Below are 11,993 nucleotides of genomic sequence, written 5' to 3' on the forward strand. Positions count from 1 at the left end.
AGATCAGAGGGCTTCAAGATCATAGATTCCAAATCCAGAAGATTTAGAGTAACTGACAGATTGTTAGAGCAAAAGCCCTTTGGAGAAAGAAGTCTTTCCCTAAGCTCTAGAACAAACTACAGCTTATGATGATCATGTGGTTAACCTAATTAAAATGCATATTCACCACAGATGTCATTAGCAATCAATTATTCAAAAACATTTTTTAAAAAGCATTTCTAGATTAATTGACCTCCTGGTGTAATGAAGTATGTTTTCTTCAAGGATCTTCTGTACTTAGCATTCAGAACAGGTTACTCAAGCACCTTAATCATAACTGAATGACACCAATCATTAGCTTAATGTCCATGACATACAGTCAAAGAGTCAGAACATTCCTATTTCCACACCTGGAAGATTACTGTCAGTCAAATTTGATGGGATTTGGAGAGCAACCTTTTTAAACAGATTTTACATTTCTTCCAGGAGAGGGCACTATTGCTGTTATAAGCATATTAATGGGACTCTGAATCCCTAATAGGTTTTTAAGGACAAGCCCTTTCCTGAGAACATATTCATTGTCCTTATTCCATCATTTTTTCCATGAAAAGCAATCCTTCTAGAAAACGATGACAAAACTTTGAATTATTTAAGCCAGAACAAACTCTAGTGTTCTTATCCAAGAGTGTGAACTCTTAAGTGTGTCTGCTAACTACAAATTATGGGACTTCAGCCAAGTAATTTAATCTTTCTAGGACTCAGTTTTTCCTTGTTCCTTTGTTTTGTTTCATTCTTTTTTAACTTTTTTGTTTTTGTTTGTTTTTAAACCTTTTGGTTAAGGGGGGGATTAGGAAACTTCTCCCACCTGAGGGTCTCTGATTAGAGATCACACAAATAGTAATCTCTCTGGGGTATCCCAATCCCAAAGAAGAAAGTCAACTACTTTCTCATTATCTCTAATAATCACTTTAAACAAAGTTTAGGTTTGTCTCATTTCTAGCATCTCTCTGAAAGAGAGATCTTTTAGAAAGATTTCAATGTTTAAAGTAGAGGACAGCTATTTATTTCCTCCACCACACCAAAAAAAAAAAAAATCCTTAAAACACAAAAGTCTCATAAGTTCATTGACAAAGATTTGAAATACAGCTCCACAATTCCTGTTATATGCTTTGGGATAGTGGATGCTGAAATATTTTATGAGGTTGAAGAATAGATATTCCACTTTCATGTACTGTTTTGATGATGATCATCTTCTTTTTGAAAAGCATTGCCCTGGGAAGGACCCAGGAACTCCCAAATTCCCTAAAAAGCCAACAAGTTAATCAGTTTTTAATAACATGTCCAAAGTGCATGGTATGATTCAGGAAATTCAAGTTCAAATCTAGCTTTAAACACTTAATAGTTATGTAACTCTGGTGTGTGGGACAATATCGACCACAAAAACAATCAGAATCTCTCAGAGTAAGAAAAACCAAAAGGAGCTTATTACAATCTTGGGAGAAAAGATATCTCTCATCTGGCGAGGTGTTTGTGAATAAAAGGAGTACAAAGTAAAAACTGCAAAACACAAGATTAAATAGCTTGAATACCGAAGTTTCCAAAGCTCCCCAATCCCTGAATTTGACCTTTACTTTCATTGTTTGGGGGAGTCCAGGCTTACATTCTAATTGTAGAAATCTAATCCCAGAAATAAGAAAATTTTTAAAAAGAGCTACTGAAATGCTAATTAAGATGTGGTGGGAAATAGGAGGGACAAATATCTGCAACTATTTTAGCTATAGCTCTACTTATTATAGTAAGTTTCAAATCACAGTTAAAGTACAGTTTAAGGCTATATTCCCATGAGAATATCTTCACTTGGATAGTTCTATATATTGGGCAAGTCACTTAACCCTGTTTGCCTCATCTGTAAAATGAGGTAGAAAAGGAAATAGCAAACCATTCCAGTATCTTTACCAAGAAAACCTTAAATCAAGTCACAAAGAGTTTGACACAACTAAATAATAACAACAAATGTCCACTGAAAGAAACATAAAATAAAAAAGGGTTAGGCTTTTGAAATCCACATATAGGGTCACCAGAATTTGAACATGTTCTTTGGCAATATTTGTCTTCCCTGGGAAGAGAGGAAAGGGAAATTCCTTTTTCCCTTTTCTCATAGGACGTCTAAGGGAAAGCTATTAGAGGCAAGAAAGCAAGACTAAAGTTTTCTCTCACTTCAAAGTCTTCTGAAAGGGCAGCTCATACTGTGCACTGACCAGTCCTCCTTGATGCAGCTTCCTATTGTGGGAGAGAACTGTAGGGGAGGGAAGGAATATAGCCACCAAGCCAATATCTCTGGTTGCAGAAAAGACCCAAGCATGTTTTCCAGGAGCATCCATTCTCACCACTGAGTGGATTGCATAGCATTCATAGGATTCTCCCCACCCCCATCTCCATCTCTGACCCCAGGCCCCAGGCCCATCCCCCAAAACTTTCCATGTAGGGAACTTCAATGCAACCATCTCCCACAGCTAGAGAACTCAGTGGCTAGAGCACCAGGCTTAGAATCAAAAAGACCTGAGTTCAAATTCTACTTGGGCTTGTGCACATGATTCAACATCTGTCTATTTGCTCAGCTGTAAAATGAGGGAAATAATAGCATCTACTTCCCAGTATTGTGGGGATCAAGAGACATATTTGTGAAGTTCTTAGCACAGTGCCTGCCACATAGTAAATGATGTGGCTCAAGCACCAACATAAAATGGATAATGTGGACACCAGATGATGGCAGGCGCCAAAAGTTGGGGTTCGATCATGTGAAGAATTCACAATGGCCATTCTCTTTGGCAAAAGGCAGGTTTATTTAGGAATAGGTTATATACAAAATGAAGGTATATAATAGACTAAATATGAGGTAGAGTGGGAGAGCATATGAAAGACAAGTTCCTCAGTGGAACTCACCATTACCAGGAGAAAGGGAGCACCCCATGAGGTTGGGACGTGTTCTTAGCTGGCAGGCTAAATCCTGAAAGGAACTTAGCACCCTAAAAGAATTAGTTAGCATAATAGAATTAGGAAAGATATGTTGTGACAAGAGGCAAACGTGTAAGGAAAAATATCCCACCAGGCAGAGAGTTGTAGCAGACTAACCCAAAGGAAGGCAGCAGCCATAGGATGGTTCTTAAGTAGATTTTTTTAGGGAAAATTTAACCTCAGGGACATGACTGGGATTTCTGACTAGGCGTGGCAAGATGAGATCTCTCCAGAGGGTGGATCTCAGGGGGTTGACATAACTTGGATTTCAGACTGGACAGCTTCCCCAGAATATGGGATCATGGAACTAAACTGATCACTATCAGAGACTTCTCCCTGCCTGCCTCAAGGATTAATTTTTATAAATTCCTGTGCTAACCACACCTAACATTGAAGACCTCATCAGTAATAATCATTATAACCTCATCAGTTAATAATCACTTTCTTCCTTCTCCCTACTGATATATAAAAATGAAGTTTTTAAAGACCTCATAGTCTCTAAGAATTCTTTTGCCTAAGAAATGGTGTGTTTTCATCTTCTCTACATTGCCCTCTCTCAATATATACACGTCCCCTAAAATTAACTCCATATACCTGGCTGACAAAATAATCTACTAACTTGATAACTAATTTTATGAATAATAATAAAAGTTATACATGTACTTTTGATTAGCTATGGACCTTATCCAATGCTTTTCTTTCTTCATCAACTTTAGTGTAAATCCAAAGTAATGACTTCACTTTTCATTATAGTAATTATTATATTTTATTTATACATTCCATATTAAATAACATTTATATATTCTATAATAGTAAATATCATGTGTTTATTACATATTCATAATAGTATATATTGAAATGTTATGATCTATATATGATAAATTGTATAATGTTTCAAGGACAAGTGCTTTATACTTATGTTATTTTATTTAATTCTCATCACAATGCTATAGGAGGTACATGTGTTCTTGTTGCCCCATTTTACAGATGAGGAAACTGAGGCAGAATAACTCATCAAGAGTCACATTGCTGGGAAATGCCTAAACCCAGATTTGAATTCAAAATGTTCCTCATTCCAAATCATTGTCCATTGTGCTACCTACCTACCTTGTGCTACTTACCTACCTTTTTCACACCGTGATTTTTCTAATTTTTCTTTCTCTCTTTTCTCTTTCTGCATATTTCAGGTTCTTATTTTCTACCATTCTCCCCTGTCCATGCAATACCCTTTCTTGTGGCCAGGGCACAGGATTCCAGCACCATGGGCCAACACAACATGCGTGAGGAAACTCATACTCTTCTTAGAAACAACTCTTGGTGAAAGAGCTCCCCATGGATTTTTCCATGTCTCCCAAGCTATTCTCACACCCAGAGTGAAGACCATTGCTCGAGGCCTGGTTGGTGGTCTCAAGAACACCCTGGTGCACAGGTAAGCATTTGCCAATTTGGTTTCACAAGTGAAGCTTTTCAACAGCTCTATTTACTTTGGTTCTGTATTATATAAAGCAGTATACCAACCACAGTGCTCTATGAATGCCTTATCTGACACTATCAATCTCTTATACTTGAGTTAGAATCATCCTGCCCAAAAGAACATATTTTAAAATATGTGCATGGTATTCAATCTTTGGTAGAGTCTTTTGAATGATATATAGTGCCTATCTGATGAGTGGCCTAGGGGCAATGTGGTCACTGCCCCAGGACCTATGACCAACCATCTAACAAAAAAAAAATCTTCCTTCCATGGTGACAGCAAGGGCTAAGGACAAGTGAAAGATTTGGATTAGTCAACAAACAATCATTTTTAAGTCCTTCAGCAAGTTTCTGTCTGTTCCCCAGAGATTTAGGCAATGCAAAGTTGTATAACTAGAAGTTGAAAGGTTGATTTTTGTTGTTGTTGTTGTTGTTATAGTGGAAAGATAACTGGCCTTTGAAAGAAGAGTCTTGCATTCAAATCCTAACTATGATAACGCTTTACTTGTAGCAGCATTTATAAATCATTTAATCTCTGTAGGATTCAACATCCTCATCACTAAAATGAAAGATTTAAACTAGATTAATCAATTAACAATCATTTTTATGTACCCATTTTATGCTAGGTACTGTGCTAGAGATACAAATAAAATATATATTTTTTTTAACAAATGAGACAATCCAGGCCAGTTTATATAGTATAATGAGGAAGAGAATTTGCTATTTAGTCACTTTTTTTCAGTTACATCTGGTACTTCATAATTCCATTTGGGGCTTTTTTTTGGCAAAGATACTGGAATGGTTTGCCATTTCCACATCCAGCTCATTTTAAAGATGAATAAACAGAGGCAAATAGGAATAATTGACTTGTCCAGGGTCACACAACTAGTAAAAATGCTGAGCCCAGATTCTTGACTCCAGGCCTGGTGCCCCATCTACAGTGCTACCTAGCAGTCCCTATCTAGAGCACTATAAACAAATCTCTTAAACTACCTAGAACTCAATTTCTTCATCATTAAAGTGAAAGATTTGGATTAGTCAACAAACAATCATTTTTAAGTACCCACCATATCTGAGCATTGTGCAGAAGATACAAATATGTTTTTTTAAACAAATGTAACAACTAGGATATATATGAGTATACATAGTATAACAATGAAAAAAATATTATCATTCAATGAATAAGTACAAAGTGATTTGGAAGGGAATAAGTGAGGTAAACAAGGTTTGGGAAAAAGTTGATACTTTTGCAATTAGTAGGAACTAAGGAACTTCTAAGAGCTGTAAATAAAAAAGGTAAATTTTTAGCATGGAAGAGATTAGGTATATAGTCAGGGGACTTGGGAGAGAGAATGGCATGTGTGAGGAAAAGAGAAAAGTCCAGTTTAGTTCTACTGAAGCATTCAGAAGTTGGAGAATGATATATGAAAAGCCTGGAAAGATGGACTATGCACAGATTTGTGATTCCATGACAAAAAGGCTAGATTCTAGTGTCTCACAGTGCCTTTTTGGCTCTGAATTCCCCATCTGAGTTATTCAAATGCTTTATAAATAGCCTGATCATGGGGACATCATGCCAAAGAGCAGTATACCCTTGTCCCTGGGAGGGACTGTTTCATGTTAAATGTTACAAAGAGGGTCGCCTGAGATCCCTATTGACCACAGGGGCTATTATACGGTAAGAATTATACTGTTGACACAAAACAGGAAGCCATGTAGAGTACAAGGTAGAGGCCTCTAAGAAAGGAGAAATAGTTCTGGCAAAGAATTTATTCCAAATAGTTGAGTATAGAATGAGATTAACTTATCCTCTGGGCAGAGACTGGAAGCATTGACCTTCCAGCAACCTTTCTTTAAAGGCATAGCACAACCCTTCATATCAGATAAGGAATACAATAATGCTACAGAACTGGAACTGGGCACTGTTTTCCTGACCAAATCCAATAGGGAAAAGCTCTAAAGTGGGTTTGCTCAGTATTAAGTTATTAACTTCCAGAGCTCTTAGATAAACAAGGTCACTGGTCTCACACTCTTTGGGCTGGGCAAAAACCACTAGAAACACAGTTTCCCTGGCTGAATTCCTAAGGCAATTTGTACCAGACTCCCAGGAGTAAGTTCTACGGTTAGTAAAAGCAAAATGAGATTCTGTAATCTAAACGCAGACAAAATCATGTTCTATCCCATCCCATTCTTTGGGAAAGTTTGCCTTTTGTGTATTTTATCCACCATTTTTTTGCAGATAGATAATGGATGGGATTTTACAACATTTATGACTTAGTAGTTAAGCATCAGGCAGCTGACTAAGGCACATAGACCTGTGCAGGATTGCACAGCTAGTAAATTTGGGGGACTAGATTTAAATCCAGAGCTTCCTGATTACAAGATCAGTACATTATCCACTATCCAAAGTGCCTCCTTAGAACAAAAGAACTGCTTTTGAGACATAGAGAAATAGGTTTTCTAACATTTATCAAAAATTAAATATGTGAATTTTTAAAAGTAATATTTCACACTCTGTTGTATGTCACTCCTCTCCTTTAATCCTCATTGTGCACTAGACAATTTTCTTTCCTACCTCTAGTCTGTCTCTACTCTCTAGAAGCAAAAGGAGATATGTTTTTGCTTGAACCTATGAATAAAGCATTCTGGAAGCAAGAGAAAGGCCCTGCATTTCTGTTTAGAGCACTGTTTAAGATCAGATTCTTCCAATAGCTTTCAAAATCATAGTTAAGTCTCTATACTGCTACCTTATAGTCTTTGAGCTGTCATTTAAGTTCATTATTATTATTATTTTTTTCTTTCTTACCTCAGGATCCTTGATCCTAAGATTAACAGATTTGGGGAAGAGGGAGAGAGGACAAGGAAAAGGAGGCTTTTCAGTTTCACCTTTCTTTCCTTCTTTGTGCCCCAAGCTTTGAGGCAAGCTTGACATATGCAGTCTGAAATCTGAAACAGAGTTCTTTGTCTCTGGTGAGCACAATGAAATACAACACTTTTCTCTCGCTATTTGACCTCCCAGATACTAGCTCCAGAGATCTGGAATTTTGTACTTTTGTAATTGCATTTTCTTATGCTGAACAGGAAGGGGCGCTTGTGTTTCATTTTTTTTTTTTTAAGTTTGCCACTGTTCAGAAAGTGGACTCCTGCTGTTCAGTGTCTATATCTTTTCAATAGGTGGAGTTTCAATCCCTTCTTTTTCTGAAAACCAGTACAATTTACATTTTCCATCATGGCTGTCTCCTCAGGCCTGCCAAAGTTTATCAGATCTTGCAGGCAGCCTTGTAATGCAGTGAAAAGAGCCTTAAAATTGAAGATAGAAGACCCAAATTTTTGTCCAGACTTTTTTCATTACTTTACTGTATGCCCTAAGATTCTTTCTAGCACTAACATTCTATGGTTCTCTGAGATGCATAAGTAGTATATTGGCTGACCTTGAAATTGGCCAGCATTTTTGACCTGAGGGCTATAGAGAAGGCTCTTTTATATCTATCTTAGAGCTTTGTGTCACATTAGAGTCCTTGGTAGCTTTGAGGATCACAGACTGACATCCTCCATGAGTCTACTTGTGTTAAATTCTGCCATTTATTCATCTGAGAGGTTAATGTTATGTAGTTGACATTTAGCCTCAGAGTAAGCTGCAAGCAGAGTCTCTGATACATTCTGGTTGTGTGATACTAGTTATGTCATTTAATCTCTCATTTCCCTGGATAACTGACTATACATTACACAATAGATTATTGATAGATAGAATTTCCTCATTATATTATGCATAAAGTTACAAGTCAAATGCAAAAAAAATAATTCTTTGAATTAAAGCATTAGGTTTCAAAATATCATAGGATCATAAGCTTCAAGCTGAAAAGGATCTTAGAGATAATGTGGTCCCACTTCGTCCTTTTTACAAATGAAGAAACTGAGTCCCAAGTAGATTAAATGATTTACCCAAATTCCTACAGGTATTTTATCTGAGATAAAATTTGAACCTAGATTCTCTGACATCACTGCCAGGGCCAATGCCCTTTGTACTATTGCCATGAAAAGATTATTACATCACATCATTAATAGCTAATTATAAATTGATTTCTAAGATTTCTATTTCCACAAAGAACCAAGTGATTGTGGAGTCTCATGGGAACAGGACAAAGAAGGTGATTCTGATTTCCAAGAAGGTTAGATTTAGAAAATATATTCAAACTTATAGATCAGGGTCTACCACAACAGTGGAAGATTGTGAATACCCAAAAGGAGTTCAGTGTTGGGGTAGAGAGAATGAAAGGTTAACCACAGAAGGTAAGAAGGTTGACATATCCTAATTTTGCCTCTCTCAATTTTGTCTAGGGCTAACCTTATTTATAAGATTATCCTATCACAAAACTTTAAATTAAGTGCAATTTGTGAACTCTCCAGAAGCATTACTGATTCAACAAATTTTAAGAGAACTCATTGTTATGAGAATACAGTATTGTAAGAATCCTTCATTAATCAGTATTAAATATCACCCCTATGTACCTTGAGTGAGAGACCTGTGCCCATTAATAAATAGAGGAATGTGTTTTCCGTTCTGTTACCAATAGGTAAGCCCCTTTGAGCCCATTATATTCTCACAATTTGTAATGGCACTTCTTGTCACCAGGGTCTATTGGGATGGTTACCTCTCTCATAGTATAGCCAATTGACTAAACTCTGAAAAGTTTCCAATCTTTCTCTTATTTAGAGATCAGTGAAGCATAAAAGTTCCTGAAAGTAGAATATAAAGATCAGCTCTCTAGAGTCTATGATAAAATGTGCCTATCCTTTGTTGTTGTTGTTATTGTTATTGAGTTCTATCAGTCATGTGGGACCTTTTGTGACTCTCTTTGCGGTTTTCTTGGCAGATACTGGAGTGGTTTGCCATTTCCTTTTCCAGATCATTTTACAAGTGGGGAAAATGAGGCAAACAGGGTTGAGTAAACTACTAGGGTTGCCTGCTATTAATCATCTTAGATGTTATCTTTAGATTTTCTTTATTGAGTTATCCTAATTTCTCTTCCTCCTCCTTTTCCTTCTCCTTCTCTTCTTTCTCTCTTCTTCCTCCTCCTCTTCTAGGAACCTTCCTGTGATTTTGAACTGGGTGAAGACACAGAAACCTGGAGTCCTGGGTGTCAACATCATCACATCTGACTTTGTTGACTTGGTGGACTTTGCTACAACTGTCATTGAGTTGAATAACCTCCTTCTACAAGGGGACAGAGCTCTGGCTAAATGCTGATTTTCTTTTTATTTAACTTCATATTGAATTTATTGATTCAGGGCAGGGTTTTGACAGGTGTCCCTACCAATGGGTAGTACTCCCTGGACAGATTTTGGAAGTGAAGAAGAGGAGGTCCTTTTTTTTTATTCAAAGGTCCTCTTGCATAATGTTGACAATACTTTCGATTTCAATTTTCCAGATGAAGCTTTTGACATACTGGAAAGTCCAAGGGAAAAAAAATCCCACTTTAAATAATCAATGTCATAGTTTCTTTTCACTGGATCATAGGATGTATTCATTGGTCAGGAATGTGAAGATTAGGCCTCATCAGGATATTTTGTGTCCATTATCTGGCTTCTTTCTCTTATGTCTTTCAAGATATTGTGTTTGAGCCTGAAGCTCAAGTGAGCATCCCTGATCAGAGAAACATTCTATTCCAAGTGTTTTCTGTCCTGTGGTAGATAGAGCACCTACCTAGGATTCTGATGGGGTCCCCCCAGTCAGAAAAAGAGCTGGTATTAGGAAGGGAGCTGGGTATTAAATAACCCTCTTCTAAGAGCCAGATGGTAGGACTTAGCATGGTGTGGTTAGTAAGAGGGCTGACTATTTTATTGCTTGCTCTGGTCACATGCTGATTTCCTCAGAGGCCCAGGGCCCAGGAATTTGGATATCAGGTGTATTTTATAGTCCCAAAATATTACTTCCTTTCCATTTGTTTTAATTGCACATAAGAAAAAGAAAGAGAGAAGATAATTTTAAACTTAGGATTGAAAATGGTTACATTTGCATGCTTTCTCACCTCTCTTTTTGTTTTGTTTTGGAATTATTTCCCAATGGACTTCCAGTTGAACTCTAAATCATTTTAGCAGAGGCCTCTTTGGAGCAGTGTCTTCAAGCCAGCTACCAAGATTACAGTCAGCTCAGGAGTACATCTGGGATCGGTGTCTGAATTTTGTGACATCATGACAAGAATATGTATCAAGTGATGATGCCATAATAAACTGAAGCAAAATCACAATTGAAAAGTGCAGTGGCATTACATGGGCATGTTCCAGTTGGGTTTGGAGCCATTCCGTGATTCTTTGGAAACAAGACTACCTCGGGGACATTTAGGATGGTTTGTGTGTCATCCAAAACCAAAATATAACAGAACCCAATGTACCAATATTCCATGTTAATTTTTCAAATTGATCAGCTTCCTGCAAGATATTTGGAGTTAGACTAACTATCAATGGATGAAGGGCTTTGGAACTCAAAAGAAAACTTTTATTGATTGACAAGAGGTGCTTACTCTGTTAAGAGAGCTCTTTTCTCATGTTATTTAGGTATTTATTTACTTATTTATTTATTTATACATATTATATTGACAGTGCTTCCTAGGTCAGAAGCATTCATGATGGATCTTCCAGAATTCCTTCCTGCCTGGGACAGACAAGTTTAATATTTTCCCTTCAATGACAAGACCACCTTTCTCAATCCAGCTATGTGTGATTCTCAGTCTACTGTTGACCTTCACTCGAAGCTGCCCTTTTTCTTATGCCATCTAAGAACTTTGTGAATTTGGTAGACTTTCTAGAATCATTCTTGCTGCACCAATGCAACAGCTGAGGAGGAAATGGATGAGAACCACCACTTCCCATCTCATCTTTGGAGGAAGCCTTTCACTGTAAAATGAATGCTAGGAGGAAAAAACAGGGAAAGTTAGTATGCATTTCTACTCATCTGGAACTGGTTGCTGAGTACCTTGGAACAGCATGGAATACTCTAGAAATGACAGCCTCTTCATCTTGAAAGAGAAGGGAAAAACCCAGATGCCAAATGTATCTGTGTTTTGGTGGTAAGGGAAGGGAACACACACATACACACACATACACACACACACACACACGCACACACACACCACACACACACACACTTGCCGGACCTCTCCTTCAGTTGCTTTCTGTGTTGTCCTTTTGTTGTTGGTAGCTAGAGTTTTGCATTTGTCTGCAATGGAAGTATCCAGCCAACTGCTAAGAAGATATTTCTTTATTCTCCAAATTATTATTTTTTCCTCTCGCCTTGTTATAAATACCATTTCTTCAGAAAAAGGGGAAATTTTGATCTCAACTCTATAGACTTTGTGTAGGTCACACTTCAATCCCTGTTGAAGGAATTTCTTTTTTCTTGTCTTGAAACCTTTCTTTAGAAAAAGTGGTATCTGGAATTATTCTGTTAAGGAAAAAAATAAACAAGAGCAAACAAAAAGGTATTGTTACTTGAGGGCAAGGGAGTAATGGTACTCTCTTTCTAAATC

At 37.2% G+C, this 11,993-nt stretch overlaps 1 protein-coding gene across 1 annotated transcript in view; it reads left to right on the plus strand.

Annotated features, from left to right (window-relative positions):
* The window catches only part of PLCXD2 (phosphatidylinositol specific phospholipase C X domain containing 2), an 82,400-nt gene extending 70,822 nt beyond the window's left edge, over positions 1 to 11,578 (plus strand). Inside the window, exons 3-4 of the mRNA XM_051985266.1 lie at positions 4,182 to 4,423; positions 9,553 to 11,578. Of these exons, the coding sequence (XP_051841226.1) occupies positions 4,182 to 4,423; positions 9,553 to 9,715 (405 nt within the window). The 3' untranslated portion in view covers positions 9,716 to 11,578. The remainder of the gene's footprint in view (positions 1 to 4,181; positions 4,424 to 9,552) is intronic.
* Positions 11,579 to 11,993: the final 415 nt, after the last annotated feature.

Source organism: Antechinus flavipes, chromosome 3 (genome assembly GCF_016432865.1).
Source record: "Antechinus flavipes isolate AdamAnt ecotype Samford, QLD, Australia chromosome 3, AdamAnt_v2, whole genome shotgun sequence".
NCBI classification, from domain to species: Eukaryota; Metazoa; Chordata; class Mammalia; order Dasyuromorphia; family Dasyuridae; genus Antechinus; species Antechinus flavipes.